We start from the raw sequence: 20,224 nt of genomic DNA on the forward strand, positions 1-20,224 counted from the left end.
GGAGCTAAAAAAAAAGGCTGCCTTTCTTTTTCCTTTTAACAAAAGAGAGAGAAGGAGGTATTGTGCTTAAAATATCTGAAGTATCCAATTGTATAAATTCCAGATATTTTCACAATTACTTCTGCAATTTCTTTCCAGAATTTAGAACTCTTGGAACAAAACAAAACAAAAAATTTACAAGTATACAGAAGCAGTTACTAGTAAGATCTGTTTAAAAGCCTATATATCACAAAATGGCATGCTACATCTTTAGTTACAGATATTTTTGAATATTCCATACCTTAAATACCGAAGGTATAAACCTATAACCCTCAAAGAACACAACATTGCCTGAATAAGAGATGGATCAACAGGTAGGAATCAACATGTTCGATGCTACAATTAGAATAATTTCAATAAATTTCTACTAGTGTTTTGTAAAATGAAAGATTTTGAATAGTTTCCTTTCACATAAAAAATGAAGGTGTAAAATGTAATAAGTAATAGTAATATTCTCTATTACCAATCATATTCAATATGGAGTATTTATAAAATCTTAGCTATCCCTGTAAGCTTAATTTTTTCTAACCAGAAATCAGGCTCGCTCGCTCTCATATATTAATCATGTACCTGTGCTTGTGGTTGCAAACAAAGTGCCTGTAGTTGTGTTTGTAGGTTGTTTTCCATTATTCAACTGCTTCACTCTTTTCAGGTGAGATTTCCCATTGTAATGAACCTGAGCCTGTGCTGGAGAGTTCAGCTGTATATTGCACACTTCACAGAAGGAAAATAGTATCTTCTTTTTTTCTTTATTTAATTGATAGTCTGGTCTGTCATTCCTCAGTCCTTTCTCTTCAAAGCCCCATAGAAAAGTAGATGGATTCATAATTCCATCTTCAAAGATGTAGTCAGGACTTACTGGGTGCTTCATACCTACAAAATGAACAGAGTGTTGATGCCAGAAACTAAACAATAATGCTTATTTACTCGTAAATTTAAAAGTAAGATCCTTACTTATTACTTACATACTGAGCATTGAGGACCAGGTTCAGAAAAAAGAAGCTTTCACATCTTGCATGATAATGCAGAAGCTACTAATACAGAAATGTGTATTTGTGTTACCGCAATAAGCTCTGCAATAATAAGCTAGTAATGTGTAACTTTCAATTAATAATACTAGTCCTTATATTGTTCCATCAATACTCTTTACAAAAAATAAATTGAGTGTCCTCACCTCTCCCCAGCAGAGATTAAGATTAGAACCCATTTGTAGTGAAGAGGGGAAAGTAAAGCTTTTTGCTTGCTGGTACACAAAATAGTGCCCGAATTCCTAAGGTAGTATTAGATTAAGAGGATGAAGAACAAAAAATGATAATGAAATTTTTGGGACAGCAGAATATTTAAATAAATAAGGCTAATGAATGCTTTGCAATTTATAGCACCCAATGATCTCAAAGTTCTTTATTACAACATCAATTGTATCTCATAACAGACCTGTGAGGCAGTTGTTTTATTATTAAACAATTATATTGCAAGTAGCAGCTAGAGGTTAACTAGGCAGGAGGAGGGGGCTAGTGGGTATACAAATGTACAATAAATGATAGATCCTGTCTCACAAAGCTTACAATTCGCCTGATTTCCATAAGGTTTAAATGACGATTCCTGCAACAGGCAGCTTTTCTCAACTAACATTTCTATAAAAGAAAAAGTGATGTGGTGGTGGGAGAAATTCTAGCCCTGTTCGTTAAGATACCTCCCAAATTAAACCTATACATAAAATAGACCCACATGTTTCCTTCCGGAGCTTGCAAACATCCCAGTTCTGTGCATCTGCTACTCAACAGTTTTGCCAAAGTAAAATTAACAATATTGTTATTTCCACTGCTGTAGTGACCAGCAGTTAAACTACCAAGAATCAAGTCAATCTGGTAAATCTATGAATGTATCTACCATTTGTTTACACAGGTATAAAAAAAAACCAGGCTGGCTTAGGTCAGCTGACTCAGGTTCGTGGAGACTCAAGGGCTGGAAATGTGGAGGGCTCAGAGCTTCAGCTCCAGCATGAGCCCAAACCTCAACACAGCAATTTTTCAGCGCTGTTGATGAGTAGTGGTAGAAATGTAGTACTGTGAGGTAAAGCAAATGTGCCAACTCTACAGTGCTACAGGGCTGGAGCACTCGCCAGCAGTAATTAGAATTTGCTTTGCACCCATAGGCACCCAACTCCCCCTCCCACCCACCAGTGGCCCTGCTAATTAACTCTTCCTCCTCCCTCCCAGCACTTAAACTGCCCACCTCAGTCAACTGTTCGAGTCCTACAGAAGGCTCTGGAAGAGAGGGGGAGGAGCAGGGATAGGGCTCACTTGGAGAGGAGGAAGGAAAAGGAGAGGCAGGGATGAGAGTTGAGGGAAAGGGTGCAGTGGGGGCAGGAAGAGATGGCACAGGGATGGGGCTTAGGAGAAGGGATCAGGTGTCAATAGGGGTAGGGGCAGGGTCCGGGATGGCGAGGTGATTGAGCACCTCCTGGGCCCAGAGAAAGCTGGTGACTACAAGGCCAATCAACTGACCCAGGCCAACAACTACAGAACTTGTATCCCTGAGTAAGTGCACCCTGTGCTGCATTGTAAAACGAGGGTTCAGCTCAGACTCAAGCCTAACCCCACTTCTGCCAACAGACAGGGCCATCCTTTGGGGCCGGGAGGGGCAGCCTCTGCCACGCCTCTTCCTGACCCTGCTCTGCTTCCACTCCACCCTTTCCCTGAGCCCTGCCCCTGCTCTACCGCTACCCGGCCGTGTTTCCCTCCTTCTCTGAAGTCCCCCACTCCCCCCAGCTGAGCTATACAACCTAGGGATTACTGGGGAAGCTGGCGTGGGACAGCATAAAGGGTCCCCCTTCCAAACTCACTGTGGCGGTGGGAGCCCGGCAAGTGGAGCAACTTGGCAACCTGCTCTGCTCCGCCACCCATCTCCCAACCGGGTAACTCTGCTTTTCTGTGGCGGCAGGAAGAGGAGCGCCCCAGTCCCAGCCAGCTCTGCTCTACCAAGCAATGCAGGGCTTGAAGCACTCTGTAGTCGGAAGCAGGCTGGGACCAGAGCGCTCTGCTTTCCGCCACTGCAATGAAGTGGAGCAAGCCAGCTGAGAGATGGGCAGCAACGTGGACCAGGTTGCTATGTGTGTCACTCTGCTTCCTGAGCTACCAGCCTCACTCCCAAAGTAATCACCCAGCCCACCCTGGGCCCTGCAGGCTCCCATCAATATAGGGAATTATCCTGCACATACGATGGTTGGGGGAGAGGGGGGCGGGGATACCATGGGGAATAGGGATTTTGAATGGTTACATTTTCAACTGCATTTTTACACCCCTAGTCCCCACTGTAAGAGAAACTCTCCATTCATTTCCCTACTCCTTGTGACCCAGTGGAATACTGGAACGAGTGTGATGCAATCAGTGGTCGATTTAGCAGGTCCTTCCTAGAACTGCTAAATTGACCCCCAGGAGATGGATCACCACAGCATCGATCTCCTGGTAAGTGAAGACAAGATCTATGGCTAGTAAGTATTTCAAGCCACCATTTTAGGATGAGGAAAAGTGAGGCTACAATAACTTAAATTTCTAAGTTAAACAGCAAGTCATTTGCTGGAATGAAAATATATTAACTTGCACGCAAATGCTGCTTTTACTACTATAGAATGGTATCCTCTCTTACATCCACTTTAGCACTTGTCAAATTTCTTTAAGACATGATTTTATTGATAAAAACTATTCTGAAGTACATCTTTTCTGTAGAATATGTTAAGGACCGTGTATATTACATTCCCCTCCCCAAAAAACAGTCAATAAAATTAACTGCAGCATAGCTGTCAGTAAAATGTATGCACATTGAAAAATGAATGTTCAAAAACCCTTATTAAAAATCATTTTGGTTTCTGGGCATTTAACTACATTTCAGACTAAGAAACATCTATCACTTGTGATCTTGTGACCTAGGCTAGATACTGTCACACTAAATCATTTAAGCGTATGTATCATATTTCAAGGCAAGCAACCAAGATCCCTGACTCAGCTGAGTTTACATGACATTTTCATCTAAAAATTTAATCCGTTTGTAGCTTCTGTCTTAGTTATTATATGAAAAATTGAAACTTTTTTTTGAGTCTATTTACTATGTAATAAGATTGTTAATGCATGAGAACACTGGACTTTTGGTTTCCTGAATTATCACAGTTACGGAAATACAATATTCATTTCTATATTCCATTTGTTCAGAAGCATGTAAAATGCACAACTGTATTAATCTCATGATAGAGAGCACGAATATAGAGTAGAGACAGCTGAATAATTTTCAATAAAACAACTTTCTGCAAAGCATTTTGGTTTCAAGTAAGCAGTGTCTTCCAGCAGAAAGGTGTTAATAGCCATTTCTAGCCAGAATGGTTGCTTCTTGCGTATATGGCAAGTACCTTCCCAGACCTGAAGAGCAGCTCTGTGTGTCTCACAAAAACAGAGTTGGTCCATAAAAGATATTACCTTTCCCACCTTCTGTGTCCAATATATGGGACCAACTTGATAACAACTACACTACATATATCATAGAACTAGGCTAGTTTTGATAGTACATTTCAAGACATACCCTAATTAGGCACTGCAAAGAAAAGCCTTGGGCTCCCACATCCCAAGCCAGTGTCTGAACCTGAGGGCTAGAGGGGGAGTCAGTCTGCCTTGCCCTCTCCATCAGAATAAAAACATTCAAAACTTAAAATTGAATTTATGTATTTGCCAAACAAATGCAATATCCCAGCCTGTGCTAGAAAAAAAAGTATTGTCTTGGCTGGCATCAGAACAGGTCAAATAATTATATAGGGATGTAATAACACACTAATAGTAACTGGTTAAACATTTGGTTTAACCAGTTAATCAGGGTCCAGCTGGCTAAGCCGGTTATCTGGTTACCTTGTGCAAGCAGGCTATTGGGACTGAAAGCCTTGACTTTTTATATTTGTTTAGGTTTGGTGATATAATAATGTAGTTTAATGATAGCAATATAAGGTTTATGTAAATACATATTTAATATTTCATTAAATTAAGTACTTTTAGTCAAATGTCTATTTCTTTGTCCTAAAGTTTAGTAAATGGGCCTAAGTAAAAAGATAGTTTTTGATATTGTGTCTGTGTTAATAAGACTAAAAGGATGTTGAAGGCTGAGGCCTTAATTGTTTGATTTACAATGCCTCCGTCTTGCCAATGCAGATGTTGATGTTGTGCTGCATAACCTTGAGAGCCCTTGTAACATTGCTTGTGTGTGTGAAAAGGGAATGAATGTGTTGAGATAAGGTACAAAAGTTATTGCTCAGAACCAGATGGCCAAAGAGGGAGGTTGAGTGTGGGCAAAGACCAGACTTCAGATGACCTGGCATCAAAAATGAATACCGTATTTTCCGGCGTATAAGGGACTAGGCGTATAAAACGACCCCCTAATTTTCTAGTTAAAACATAGGTTTTCGCCTATACTCGCCGTATAAGACTACCCCCCCCTTAAGAGGCCAACCGGCAGCGCCCCAGCTGCTCTGCCCCAGGGTCCACAACAAAAGCCTGGTCTGCTGGGGGGGGGCGCACTAGCTGCGCCCCCCCCCCCAGCAGACCAGGGACACGGGGAGCAAAGCCGCAGCAGCAGTGGGATGCCGCGCCTCTGAGGCTTCGCTCTGGCAAAGCCTCACAGGTGCGGGACCCCACCGCGGCCGCGGCTTTGCTCCCGGTGCCCCTGGTCTGCTGGGAACCGGGAGCAAAGCTGCAGCAGCGGCGGGGTGCCGCTTTGGCTTTGCTCCCGGTGCCCCTGGTCTGCTGGGGACCGTCTCCAACAGATCAGGGACACCGGGAGCAAAGCCTCTGAGGACCAGGGAGACGCGGAGCAGCTTTTCTCGCCCCGAAGTACACGGGCGGTGGGACCACGAGGTCCCGCAGTCCGTGTCCTCCGGGGCGAGAAAGCCCCGTTCGTACCTGCAAGTCGGGGACTGCCTGTATGTTTATACCCGGCGTATAAGACGACCCCCGATTTTTGGGGGATGTTTTTTAGTATAAAAAGTCGTCTTATACGCCGGAAAATACAGTACCCATAATAAGGAGTGACTGGACTATTGGCAGAATGAGGAGCCTTCAAGTGAAGCTGGCACCCGCAAAAGATGACTGATTACAGGATGAGCCTTCAAGAGATGTTTGGGAACGATTGACATCAACAAGGTAACATTCTGGTCACAGGCTGATAGAGAGGAATCCATTGATTTCAACAGAGAAAAGGATTATAAAAGCAGGATGCTTTGCTATGGAACTTTGTGAGTGTGAGTGAGATAGAGAGAGATTGAAAAGCATATGTAACTGTTGTATTCTTTGTAAATGCGGCATACTACCTTTTTCCCTGTAAAAGATTGTGTGTGCTTCATTTAAGCATAACAAGGCCAATAATCCTACTACTTACCGGGTAACTTGTTAACCTACATGCTAAAGTAATTTCCCAAAAGGGTGAAGTTTAGAAATTGTTAAGCCAATTACTTCAAACCGGTGTACCTAAGTTGGATTTCTAAACAAAAGTGCAGAGTGCCCAATAAGGCCTGTGCCTAGGGGGCACTGAAAAAGTAGACCCCCTCATGCTTCAATCCACCTGGTGCTCCTTCCAGTGAGAAAGGGCTGGGTGTGGGGGCTTTCCCTTCACTCCTGCAGGAGTACCAAGACGCAGAGCAAAGCCGCGGAGGGGCTCGGGCAGCCCAGGGGCGCCCGAGCACCCCCTCCGCCCCCCCGCGGCTTTGCAAAGCCGCGGGGAAGCCGGCAGCGGAGCAGTCCAGGTGCGCCTGGGCTGCCTCGCTGCCCGAGCCCCCCCCCCGCAGCTTTGCAGAGCCGCGGGGGGGCTCGGGCAGCGAGGCAGCCCAGGCGCGCCTGGACTGCTCCGCTGCCGGCTTCCCCGTGGCTTTGCAAAGCTGCGGGGGGGCTCGGGCAGCGAGGCACCCCAGGCGCGCCTGGACTGCTCCGCTGCCGGCTTCCCCGTGGCTTTGCAAAGCCGAGGGGGGGGCTCGGGCAGCGGGGCACCCCAGGTGCGCCTGGACTGCTCCACTGCCAGCTTCCCCGTGGCTTTGCAAAGCCGCGGGGGAAGCCGGCAGCGGGACAGCCCAGACGCCCCGCGGCTGTCCTGCTGCCGGCGTCCTCAGAGGCTTTGCTCCCTGTCTCCCTGGTCCCCAGCAGACCAGGGAGACGGGGAGCAAAGCCGCGGAGGAACCAGGCGGCGGGACCGCGGTGCGTCTTCCTGGTCTGCTGGGGGGGGGGGGGGCGCAGCTAGTACGCCCCCCCCCCCCAGCAGACTAGGCTTTTCTCCGGTCGCCTGTGGCAGAGCAGCTGGGGTGCTGCCGGTTGGTCCCGCAGCGCCGCTCTGGGCGCTACTGGTCCAACCCAGGAGCACCCCAGCTGCTCTGGTCCTGATTCAGCCGCTGCTGGTCAGTTTCAGCAGTGGCTGAATCAGGATGCCTGGGGCAGAGCAGATGGGGTGCTGCTGGGTTGGTCCAGTAGTGCCGAGGAGCGGCGCTACTGGAGCAACCCAGCAGCACCCCAGCTGCTCTGCCCCAGGCGTCCTGATTTAGCCGCTGCTGAAACTGACCAGCGCTGACTACAGGAAGCCCGAGGCAGAGTTGCTCTGCCCCGGGCTTCCTGGAATCAGCTGCTGATCAGCTGGAATCAGCAGCTGACTTGGGGACGCTTGGGGTTCTTAAGTGCATTCTATATGCAAGTCAGAACTGGTGGTCAGTTTCAGCAGCGGCTGAATCTGGACGCCAGTTCCGACTTACATAGAGATTCAACTTAAGAACAAACCTACAGTCCCTATCTTGTACGTAACCCGGGGACTGCCTGTACTAAGAGTGAAACGCTGTTCTTTGTGAAAATGTGGACGCATCTCTAGTATGTCCATACAAAACCAAAATGATAAATAATTTTGGAATCCTATAGCAGCAGCAACACAGCTGAGCACAATCAATGAACAGACTGAAGGAAAAGAATTTCTTTGAACCAGAAGATGAGTATGCTTGAATTATCACTTCACTTGCAATGATCTCAATGCCTGTTCTTCTAAAGTTTGTTATACTCTTTGAAGCCAATTTAGGTGTTTTCCTTTACTTAAGATTCTTAAATCTAAGGACATGTAACATACTATGGTTTGCATATACTTAATTTCAGATGAATAACTCTGGAAATTGCCTTTATTTATATTTAAAAATTAGATTATATTACATTTTTCCAAAGTGCCTTTAAGACTATATGTTCTTGCGCTGAGAATGGTTTTGAAGCCAGTCACGGGCTATATTTAAAGGACCATATCTGTCTGTGACATAACATTTAAATAGACACATATTCATAAATAAGGATCCTACAGTATACTCAGCTCCACTTAAGTGGCAGCTCTGGAAACTAAGCAAGATTTGTTCTGAGTTAAACTTCTCTTCTGCTATGCAAACACTTGGCTTTGCTCCCTTTAAACGTGAAAAATATCCACCTGTGCATACATCAAGAGAGCCAACTATAGACGTTAAAATCTTCTATAAAGTTTGAAGACAACTAAAGACCTAACCTAGGATCCATGGGAGAATGCTATCCCCATTCAAAACAACTCCACATCTACGTGCCAAGTTTCAGCTACTGGTTGGAGAAAAGACCTATAGCACGCCAAAAATGGACTTGAGAAAAATCATAATTTAGTCTACTTAAAGTTGGAAAAAACATTTTCTATGGTTTCCCTAGACACAGAGTCAGAAAGAAGCTGACTAGTGATAAGCCTTTAAAGTTTAATTCACCAGTGCAGGGATTATTCACCTGCGCTGCTGAGGAGCCCACAGGTGCTTCATTTCCTCACTCAGATCTGCTTCAACACATTTGTTGAATTCTCCTTTGGGTTGCAAGTAGGTCTCTGCCCCAAGTAAGTAGCAGGGCACTCTGATCAAAGCAGCAACAAACTGTGGATCAGAAGCTGAGCGTAAGGAACACTCTGAATACAGCCTCTCCCTGAGTTACGAATGAGTTACGGACCAAACACTTGGCTGTAACTCAGTTTGTTCGTAACTTGGACCCCATTGAGTTACATGCAACCGCAGTGTTCGTAAGCGCGGGTCGCGTTCGTAACTCAGAGATCGCCTTTACGACTGCTCCATGAGAGCTTTGGTCATAAATGCAAATGGTCGTAACTTGACCGTTCGCAACTCGGGGGCCAGCTGTACTTTGGTCTTTATTATCTGTTACACCAACCGGTAGATAGGGATCTACTGGTAGTTCTTGGAGCCTTTGGCAGGTGATCCTGATTGGTTTGGCCAAGAGGCCATGAAGTGCCAGCACTTCAGCTGCCCTCCCCGTGCTGTTCCTCTCCTGCCTTTTGCCTTGGAGCTGCCCCTCCCCCGGGGGAGTCTCCTGCTCTCTGTGCAGGGCAGGGAGAAGAGGACCACTGATTTCCGTATCCTTTCTCCACAATGCACAGAGGGGGCACAATAGAACTTGGGATGAGTTTGCTGGCTGCTTTAGGGAGTGGTCCAGGGCCAGGGCGAGCCAGCTTTAGCCTCACTGCACCACCAACCGGAGCCACCTGAGGTAAGCAGGGCCCAGCCAGAGCCAACATCCCGAACTCCTACCCCAGTCACGAACCAACCCCCTTCTGCACCCAAAGCCCCGAGCACCCCAGCATACAAATGCCGTCCCAGACCCTGCATCTAGAGCCCTCTCCTACATCCCAACTACCTGCCCCAAAAGCAGCTCAGAGCCCCTCCCCGACTCCAGATCCCTTAATCCAAGACCACAACCTGCACCCCAACCCTCTGCCCCAGCCTGATGAAAGTGAGCGAGGATGGGCAAGAGAGCAGGGGCCGGGCAAGGGTATTTATATTTGAGGTAGATCTTGGACTGCACTTAAATTCAAAAAGTGATTTTGCGCTTGAAAAGGTTGGAGACCACTGATAGTAACATGATTAATTAAAACATCCATCTCTAAAAGTAACACTTATTGTCAGCTTTTGATTCTGGAAGTGTTGGCAGTGGAATAATGTACCACCTAACGTAGCAGCAACCATACCTAGTGTAATCCCCACAAACAAGGATAATCTACACAGAGACTATGCAACCACTAAGCGGCCATTGTTAATCGTAAAATCATAATAGAAGGATACATACTAATGCTACTGCTTTTGCATTCTACGTGATTCTGCACACCTATATTGCAGCTATTTACCGAGGGAGCTAGGATTTAACTAAAGGTAACTAACTAGAACATGATAAATATTTTCTGTGAACATTTTTTTTAATTGTTAAAATCATTGGGTTTGGGGATGAAAAAACAAAATCAGAAAATGTACTGGTTATTCTCAAACATTTTCTTGCTCATTTTGGCTTACTTAAAAAAAAAAGTTGTATTATGTAGAGCATACCTCTTCCATGTGGAAGCCTCCATTAAATACTTCACCTGACTATGCCTCCCCTGTTTCTCTCATAATTAAGTTTTGCTTCGAACAGGCTAAAATCTGTATGCATGCCGATCAAATAGTAGAATGAAACAGCCAGAGAATTATTTTTTTTCCTGGAATAGATTCCTTAATGTACACAGTTAGCACACTGAGAAAATACAGTCATGATCTCTGATCTGTCTAACTCAATTCTGCAAGTAACATGTGAACAAAAAACAAACTTCATATTTATACCACCACATTCTTAAGTTCTGAGAGATATTTTGGATTTCTGAAACCACATCTCATCATCTCAGTCTCTCACAGATGGCAAAGACATCCAAACATGGACTTCCTTGATACCTGAAGCTCAAGGCAATTAGCCTTTCAATTTAGCTCATTTACCTTTTAAATAGAGTTATACTAACAGAGGAGCTACAAAAAGGACTATGTACGATTCACTCTTGTAGGTGAGAATATGCAAATCTTCAAAGGAAATAAGCTTTTGGTTTCCCTAATGAATTAGTGATGGTTATATAAAGCATTCTTTTCCTATGTATTGGCCAAACTTTTGTAATACCCATTCCCTATTAGCTGACACTTCAAAAGACTAGACTTTAGAAACATAATTAGAATAGCATCCCTCTGTGAAGCCATGTCAGCAAAGCAATACAGAAACAGAAATACAGTAATAACTTACTGCAAACAGAATTCTCTCACATAGCCTTTGGTAAAAGTCAAGTGAATTGTAGGAGACACAGAGATGAAAAGTATCAAATGAAATCGATTTTCTACATACTTGTGTTTTCAAAATGGTTTGTTCGGCCAGCAGCGCTAAATTGAGGATTCAAGTTCGTACAGGCTGGACCTCACTGGTCTGGCACCTTTGGGACCAGACTGGTCCTGAACAAGATTTGTTGGACCAAGGAAGGTCCTTTCCCTTGTGAGCTAGGGGTCTAGGCTACCCCCGCTGCTTCCTCAGCCCCCCCAGGGCTCTCCCTGGCCCTGCTACTGCCAAGGTCAGAGTGCCATGGCCAGAGATACATAGCCAGGACAGACCTCCGCAGCTGCCTGCCTCCACAGGCCAGAGCTCCCTGGGTGCTGCTGGGGTTGGAGTTCCCTAGCTGTTGGAGCCAGAATGCAGCCAGAGCTACACGGCCAGAGATGGGACCAGAGCTCCCTGGCTGCTACTGGGGTTGGAGATCATTGGCCTGGGCCAGAGGGCCATGGCCAGGCTAGACCTCCCTGGCCGCTGGGTCCAGGAAGCTCTGCTGGGACCAGAACTCCCCGCCACATTGTCCATCCTCCCCACACACACATTCTGGGCTCCCGGCTGAGTTTTTGGTGCCCCTTACGGAGGTCCTGCTGCACTGCCAGACCTCCCACTTCTGGGTTCTATGGTCCAGGAACAGCAGTGGTCCATGCTGAACCACAGAGTTCTGGTTAAGGGAGGTACAACCTATATCGTACATTTCTTGTGCATTTACTATAGGTGAAACCTCTCTCTGTGCATATGGCCCACCTAAGTCTCTGTGCATTTAAAAAACAAAAACAAAAAATGCAAACAGGAGGTCTTGTGCATAGTCCCTGCACTGGAATTAATTTCATTCTATAGTTTCAATAGCAGATAGGGACTTGTGAATTTCATAAAAAGGACAGAACAGGAAAGTTCTTTATGTAGGTAACTCTAAAGCATTATCCTAGAAACCTTTGAGATCACAGGGTTTGGAAAACATATAACCTTTTCCATTCCCCCATATAGTATTTCCTAAATATATCTTAAAAAATATGAAAACATATGGTTTGCACCATCTGGGCAACAAATTCTACTGGGATACTGTGGTTAGCAGCATATGCACAGTGCCTTGTCCTTGGTATCCAACAGTGTTAAAAGAAGCACAAGAGAACTTTGAAGCCAATCCTGAAAGATCTCCCATATGTCTTTCTAAAGATTTGTTACTCTTTCCTTTAATCCAAATTGAAGTCTTATAGAATTCCTACATTAAAATCTCAGTTTTGTTCTTAAAACCCTTGAAGAGGTGTTGTGTTTTGACAGGCTTCCCGCTCTCCAGTTGTCTGTCCACAGATACATCCAACAACTACTGACTTATTCCTCCTCCGCTGCTCCCCGAGCTCCTAAAATACTGTAGTTTTAAAACTGTATCAGGAGTAGTACTATTCGGCATTGGGTATGTGACCGATACAGAATAACTGGTTAATGATATATAGTGTCATGACATGATGGCTGTGTCAGGTCAGGATACAGTTCACTAAGAAATACTGTTTTTGGTGCTTCATATCTCATTTTACATATCTAAAAATAGAAGGGATAATCCACATGAACAGAAAGTCAGCTTTCTATTCTTGTACACAGAAAACTATTTGGAATGGTATAGGGTGACAAACTGCTGACAGCATCTTCACTAACACATTTGAGGATATTTAACAAGATTCTCTTTTTACTGTAAAAACAGATGGTTATTTTTGAACACAAACATTAGCTGCTCAGAAAAAGATAATTCAGAAAATTGAAATCATTTGTGTGCAGCAAAGTGTTTGCTTTATTTTCCTTAAAAGGGGACAACTGGAATGCTAGTTAACCTAAAATTAGACATATTGGAACAGATTTTTATCTTAGTTGGCCTGGAGTAAATTGTCAAGTAATTCCATTTGTGGAAGTGGTTTATTCTGGATTTAAATAGCAAAAATTAGACCAGAATTCAGCTGGCTTTGTTTTAAGATTGTAATTGTATGTGCATGTTAGGGATGTGATAGTGTATTCATTTAAATGGTTAACCAATGAGCCTGGGCTCATCAGTTAACGTTCATGGTTACATGCAAGCCTCCCTCTCCCTGCCCCCCCCCCAGCACTGCCTCTGTATCAGAAGCAGCAGAGGGAGGGGGAGCAGGCAGAAGCTGGTGCTCGCCTGCCTTCCCCCCCATGCTATTGCCTCTGATACAGACTCCTGGCGCACACTAGCTCCCGCAGAGCCAACTCCTTCCCACATGTAAGCATGTACCACAGAAAATTTCAGCAGTTAAATGTTTACAAAAAACAAAAATGATTTTTAACATCCCTAGTGCATGTTCACATGACTATAGGTCGACTCTATATTTGTAGGTATCCTTCCATCTCCAGTCCTTCTATCTACCCCTCAAACCTCCTTAAATACTTGCAAGAAAACAGTCTTACAGAGTTCCCAGAAAGTTCAAGTCTCGTGGGCCACCTGGGACTTTAAGAGGTGTAAAAAATTTTTCCAATAGAGCAGCATGCTTATAATGCCTCTGTGTGATACATCATCTAACCAGCTCATGGCTGCTTCTTAGAAACCTCTTTCATTCTACAGGCTGCTATTTATCATTATTTATGGGCCTCCACCCTTCTCTCGCTAATCCAAGTGACTACTCACACCAAAATCAGAATTAAGATATTCCAAGTCAGATTTCATACAAATGCTGAATAGACAGAACAGGAACAAATAAAAGAGTGACTTTTAGAATAGGTCAAAGTCAATCCTTTTAAGAATAAAAATTCAAAAAAAGAAAAAATGCCTTCAATAAAACTGATTAAAATATATTATTATATTCTTTCCCAAGTTGTTGATTATTAGCAATGTTGCACATAGTGTTAAAACTATTTTTTTGATATATCCATTTCTCCATTTTCTAAAAACTGCTTATTTGACACCAGGAAATTGTATGGCTCAACCTCTTAATTTTTTTGTGAGGGAAAAACAAAACAAAAACAGTAGCTTACTAGCACAGCCCTCTCCCATAAATACTGGATTTTCTTTAACAAGTAAGTTATGAAAGATTGTTTACTTTTTTTTGTTTGCAGTACTCTCACCAACATTTGCTTTTGTTATTCCTCTTAACTTCCTCTGTGCCTCTTCAAGACAGTGTGCATCTCCAACCTCTTTTAGGACACAGAAGTCTTTCTATATCCTTTCCTTACAAACAGGATGCCCATTTAACAGCACAAGACATAAATGAGATTTGTTTTAAACAGTATTTCCTAACTTAATAAGGAACAGAAATAAACGTATACAAGAAAAAACCCAAATACATACAGTGAAATCTGTCTTTAACACTTCAGGGACACGCAAAAGAAACTTCTGAACCCTGATTTATTAACTTAGCTATTTTCAAGATGTAGGTCAGAACTGTACTATTGTATTTGCAAAGGGTCTCTTAAAACGGAACTGTCTACTAACAGTCTTTTTTATAAGTTCTACTGTAAAGTGAATGCCAACTTTGCTCTCTAATTGGAGAATTGAGAGCAGTTTCTTGAAGATTTATAGATAAATGCTTGCATTTAAAATAAGTAAGAAATTCCAACAGAGGGAAAGACATGTCTTGGACCTTTTTGTTGATGTAGCTTTTCTTTTTTAAAAAATACTTTCACACGTACCAGAGCTGCCTTGTAGCGATGGCACTGCTGCCCACCTGAATTTTTTTTTCTTCCTCTTTAGAAATAAGATGTATCCCATCTTTCTTCTCAACCCCATTTCTTAGTCCAAGTTTGCTCAAATACATGATGCTGTTGATCTTATGTCAGCTAAGTGAAGTACAGGGGACTGTATTACATTGCTGCTATAACTAAAGATGTGTTACCCTGATAAAAAAAAGTCTGCAGAGAGGGCCTCTTGCAGGGAGACTTACACAGTAGCTAAAGTGGAGACACAGGGTTTTATGCTGGAATTTATAATCAGAACTTGTCTATCTCTTTGGAGTGAGAATAAAAGATTTCCTTTCCAACTGAGAAGAGAAATGCTCCTTTCAGAGTGCATGGATGGACTGGCTAGAATTAAAATGATCCTGTTGAGTCCAGAAGAAACCTGAGATGGATGTCCAATAGAATTGTGAAACTACTACAGTAAAACTCCATTGGTCCGGCATGCAATGCTCTGGCACTCCTGATGGTCCGGCACCATCGGGAACCCAGAAGTGCTCTGGCTGCCAGACAATTGGAGCTGTTCTGCGCCCGGCTTCCCCGATTCAGCCGCTGCTGAAACTGACCAGCAGCTGAACCAGGGAAGCCGGGGGCAGAGCAGCTGGGGTGCTGCCGGGTTGGTCCCATAGCGCTGCCCCTTGGGGCTGCGGGACCAACCCGGCAGCACCCCAGCTGCTCTGCCCCAGGCGTCCCCGATTCAGCTGCTGCTGAAACTGACCAGCAGCGGCTGAATCGGGGATGCCTGGGGCAGAGCCGGACTATCGGAAGGGGGGGCTATGAGGGCTCTGGGGTGGCATCCCCCCCATCCCACCCCAGACCCCTCATAGCCCCCCCCTTCCGATAGTCCAGCATATCTGAAAATCTGACACCCCCGGGTCCTAAAGGTGCCGGATAATCGGAAATTTACTGTATATAGTCATAGGGAATGCCTAGATATACTCTCAACCCTATTGCCAGTCACATGTTAAAGCTAATAAGGCCCTTATTGTCCTTGTCAGATGTATGCACCCCAGCAATGCTGGGGAACTGCTATGATTTTAATCAAATTGGGTTTTTAATCAAATGCGCTCAACACAAAGTTTTGATCTAACAAGAAAACTGTTTAGTCCACTTGAATGCAAAGGCTCCATCAAGGAAGAAAGATACTATAAGTAATTTCCTTTTTGTTATTTCTACGTTTCTGTAACAAGAAATTTTTTTCCAGACCCCAAAAAGAGAATAAGGGTGTCTGAATCCCAAACCTGCAACTGACTGTCCACAATATTACAGTATATAAACACATGCCAAATCTCTTATGAATCATGAAGCATTCTGAATTAACATGATGGCTACTGAGAGAGAGACCAGCTGATTATGTGTTTTATGTATTTAAAATTATGCTACAGGAAAAACAAACAGGAAAGTGAAAACAAACAGTTAGGCTCCCCCTTCACAAGCAAACAAGACTCTAAGTAACCAGAATTGTACAATCTGGAATAGATAATGGATGGACCATTAAAGTTAATGGGAAAACACTAAATTCAAAACTGAGGGTGAAAAAAATCCTACATGGGGAAAACTAAGGGTACGTCTAGACTACATGCCTCTGTCGCCAGAGGCATGTAGATTAGGCTACCAGGCATAGGAAAATGAAGCGGCGATTTAAATAATCGCCGCTTCATTTAAATTTACATGGCTGCCGCGCTGAGCCGACAAACAGCTGATCAGCTGTTTGTCGGCTCAGCGCTGTAGTTTGGACATGCGGGTGTCGACATCAAAGGCATTTGTCAACCACCCAGGTATACTTCATCCCAGGAGGCATACCTGGGTGGTTGACAAATGCCTTTGGTGTCGACACCCACGCGTCCAGACTACAGCGCTGAGCCGACAAACAGCTGATCAGCTGTTTGTCGGCTCAGCGCGGCAGCCATGTAAATTTAAATGAAGCGGCGATTATTTAAATCGCCGCTTCATTTTCCTATGCCTGGTAGCCTAATCTACATGCCTCTGGCGACAGAGGCATGTAGTCTAGACGTACCCTTAGGCCATGTCACTACAAAATTAGGTCAACCTACCTTACAATCACCAAAGTTATTAAATCATGTGTATGTGCACAGCTGCACACTTGGCTCAGTGTTTTGCTAGTGCATGTTTCCGCCAAGAGTTCTTGTACCCATTGTATTGTCAGTGTGAACCATTGTGGAAAAGCCAACAACCATTAATGGAAGCAATACAGTGTCTACACTGACACTGCAATGACCTAATTACACCACTTATGGAGGTTGTGTTACTAAATCACTGTAGACAGAAACATAAGTCAGCTGGAGCCAAATTTAAGTGAAGACACTTTCTGTAGCATAAACTAGGCCTAAGAGGTTGGAATTTTCCCATCCTGAATCACCATAAGTCACCATGCCGAAAGAAAATAAATGGGGGGGAGGGGAAGAAGAGAACAAAATTTAAACCAAGATCTTCAGCGTCTATTTAAAAAAAAAAACACCTTATTTTGAGGAAGGCTCCAAAATTTGGTGTGATAAATCCAGCATACAAATAGTTCACTAATTTTAGTATTTCATTTTATTCATTTGAAAGATTCTTGTGACAAATTATCAACACTAAGATGTCCCACCAAAATTGTCAAGGTATTGCTCTAAAAAAAGCTTCATGATTCCCTAGTCACCATGCACTTGCCAGGATTCCAAAGTGTAATGAGCATCTATTGTTCCAGATTTATCATAAACTGATTGATGAAACCAGTGGGTAACTGGAGAGATTTTCTGAAAAGGCCTCTAAGTTGTACAAAAGCTTGTCAGCAACCTATTCCACTGACTCTCCAGACTTCTTGAAATTGGAATCATTGTCTTTGATAAACTTGCTTGGATTAGATATGGAGGTGAAAGTTGAAATGGCTATATTTAAACCACAGAAGAGAAATTGTTAAGAATTCAGACGTTTTAGGTGCCATGAAGGAATTAAAGGAGGCTTTCCCATACATTTCCAAAATATCTTTTAGAAGTCTTATTGTTTGGATCATCAGCTGCAGCTTGTTGGGATTCTTCTTCTTGTTTGGAGAGAATTTTATCACATCAGAGGAGTAGTGAGACTCGGGAAAGAGAAACCTAATTCTCACGCCATTTGAAAGCAATCTGACTTCAAAATTGAACCTGGATGGATTTGTGGAAGAATTCAAATGTTATTATCCACTTCTTCAACTTTAGTTTTCATGCGCAGCCTTCACATTATACAGCACTTTCATGTTAGGATCTATAATTTTATATTTTTTTAATGTTTTAAATGCTTGACTATTTGATATACTCACCTTATTAATGTGTATCTTTTCTTATTTCAGAGAAATAAGGAAAAAACCTTCAGAAACTGCATTCTTCCTTAAATACATGAACTTTAGAGGGCAAATATAACTCTCCCTCTTGTCATACAGTTCCCTCCTCCTCCATGTCAATGGCCCAGCTACAGTACTGTAGCAGAGAGAAGTAAAAAGGGGGTGGGGGAAATAGATGACAAAAGCTTCCAAAAAAGTATTTGTACCTGGCTGTTGCTCTGCTGTCACTCATTAACTATTTTAGGAGGACACAAAGCCCATATACAGAAAGGAGCATTTCCCCCAGTTTTCTAATATGCAGAATTCACCTGAGCAGAAAAAAAAGTATGACAAAGTCAGACAAGAAAGGCAGCCTTCACTTTTATGCAACGAAAGCTCCAGACACCAGGGTAGAAAGAAGTATCTCAGCTGCAATGAAAGCAGTCAAACAAGCACAATTTCTCCTTCATAACTGAAGGGGCACCATAGAAGGGCTCGTGGAACCCCATCAAGAACTTTGAGAAACACACTAAGATTTGGGCTTGCTAAACAAGGGATTAGAGACAGTCACACCAGGGAAATCGAAGCAGCAAGAGACTGCAGATCTGAAAAACCATCAGTCTTCGTGACACTACTAAAGATGTAGCGAAAGATGTTTTTGCTCAAAGATGTTTTTGCTCAAATCTCCAAATTACTGGAATTTCTGAGGGAGTCAATAACAGCATTTTGGTACAAGCCCTAAAGGATTCTTGGAACACATGCCAGAAGCTCTAGAACCCACACAGGGCATTCTATAGGTAACCTCAAAAGCCCCAAAAGAATTCTGAAGGTGGGATTTCTCCCTTCCCCTCTCAGTTTAGGCACAGACTATCACTTTGGGGTATAGTGTGTGAAAACTCAACTAGAGAACATGATTGGAAATTGTTTTCTGCCAAAATGAAAAGAAAACTACAGTTAAGTGGAGCTTGTGAATCCTAGTAAATCTGAAAGATAATCACTGTGCAAGTGTCACTTGAGCAGGTTTTTACTGGTGCATATTTTAATTTAAGACCAACTGGTAAAAGCGAGAACACATTCTTCATCAACTGCATTGGTATCAATCCACTGGAGCCTGTGAGATGGCACTACATATATACATGTGTAATGGCGGAATATGGCCTAGAAGGCTTCCCAGCTTATTACAATTAAATTGTTAATAATCTACCAGTGGGCAGCACTTGGGAAAACACTGAAACAAAAGACATTAGTACTTGCTTGATAGCTTTTGAAATCTGATAACCAAGAGGTCTAGAATTATCTTTCCTCATGCACAGAGCCCTGAAAGTTCGGCCGTGTCCGTCATCTGATCAAAAGGTTAAAGACATAGGCATGGCTACTATGTCACCACTATTTATTACCCTAGTGCATGGGTCACCATAACAAATTTAGGGAGAGCTCTGCCAGTTTTTTCCAATATCTGCAGCTATATCACTACACAGCCTTCTCACAGTGTTGAATTCAATTCTAAACAGAAATAATATCTGAAGGCAGTCCATATAAAAGACTTGTGAAATACATTTACAAAGCCGTGGGCTTTATTTCACTGAAAGCAGCAAAGAGTATCATGGCAGAAAAAATATGGTGCTGACTGAAATGCAGTCAATATATAGGAGAAAATGAATAAATGTATCTAACCCAGCATCCACAACACTCATATTAAACTGACACAATCTTCGTAACTCAAAGATTTTCAGGCAGTGCTTCCCCTTAGTACTGGAGCGAAAACAAAGGCAAAGAGATACCTCAGCATGTCTGTTATTATTGTTGATTGAGTCTTAATTTTTGACTCATGATTCAACTTAATAAAAATGACACAGAGACATGATTGCAAAGCCATAAGAAATGGCAGGTAGACTCCAGATCAGCTAAACCATCTGAATCTACGCTTAAAATTACTTGCTGACATGGACTAGTTTTCAATTTGACTGTCACTTCAACATAGCTGCATTGCATTCCCATTTTCTTCTCCAATTTTTCTTGTTAAATGTGAACAATAGCT

At 43.2% G+C, this 20,224-nt stretch overlaps 1 protein-coding gene across 4 annotated transcripts in view; it reads right to left on the minus strand.

The window, feature by feature from the left end:
• ZNF385B (zinc finger protein 385B) overlaps positions 1-20,224 on the minus strand; it is a 330,914-nt gene that overhangs the window by 277,022 nt on the left and 33,668 nt on the right. For 3 of the 4 annotated variants that reach the window (XM_075933736.1, XM_075933737.1, XM_006119428.4), the window contains exon 2: positions 610-912. The exons of the other annotated variant lie outside the window; for it this stretch is intronic. In XM_075933736.1, the coding sequence (XP_075789851.1) occupies positions 610-910 (301 nt within the window). In that variant the 5' untranslated portion in view covers positions 911-912. The remainder of the gene's footprint in view (positions 1-609; positions 913-20,224) is intronic. 4 annotated transcript variants of the gene reach the window in all.

The sequence above is a fragment of the Pelodiscus sinensis genome, chromosome 7 (assembly GCF_049634645.1).
Source record: "Pelodiscus sinensis isolate JC-2024 chromosome 7, ASM4963464v1, whole genome shotgun sequence".
Lineage (NCBI taxonomy): Eukaryota > Metazoa > Chordata > Testudines > Trionychidae > Pelodiscus > Pelodiscus sinensis.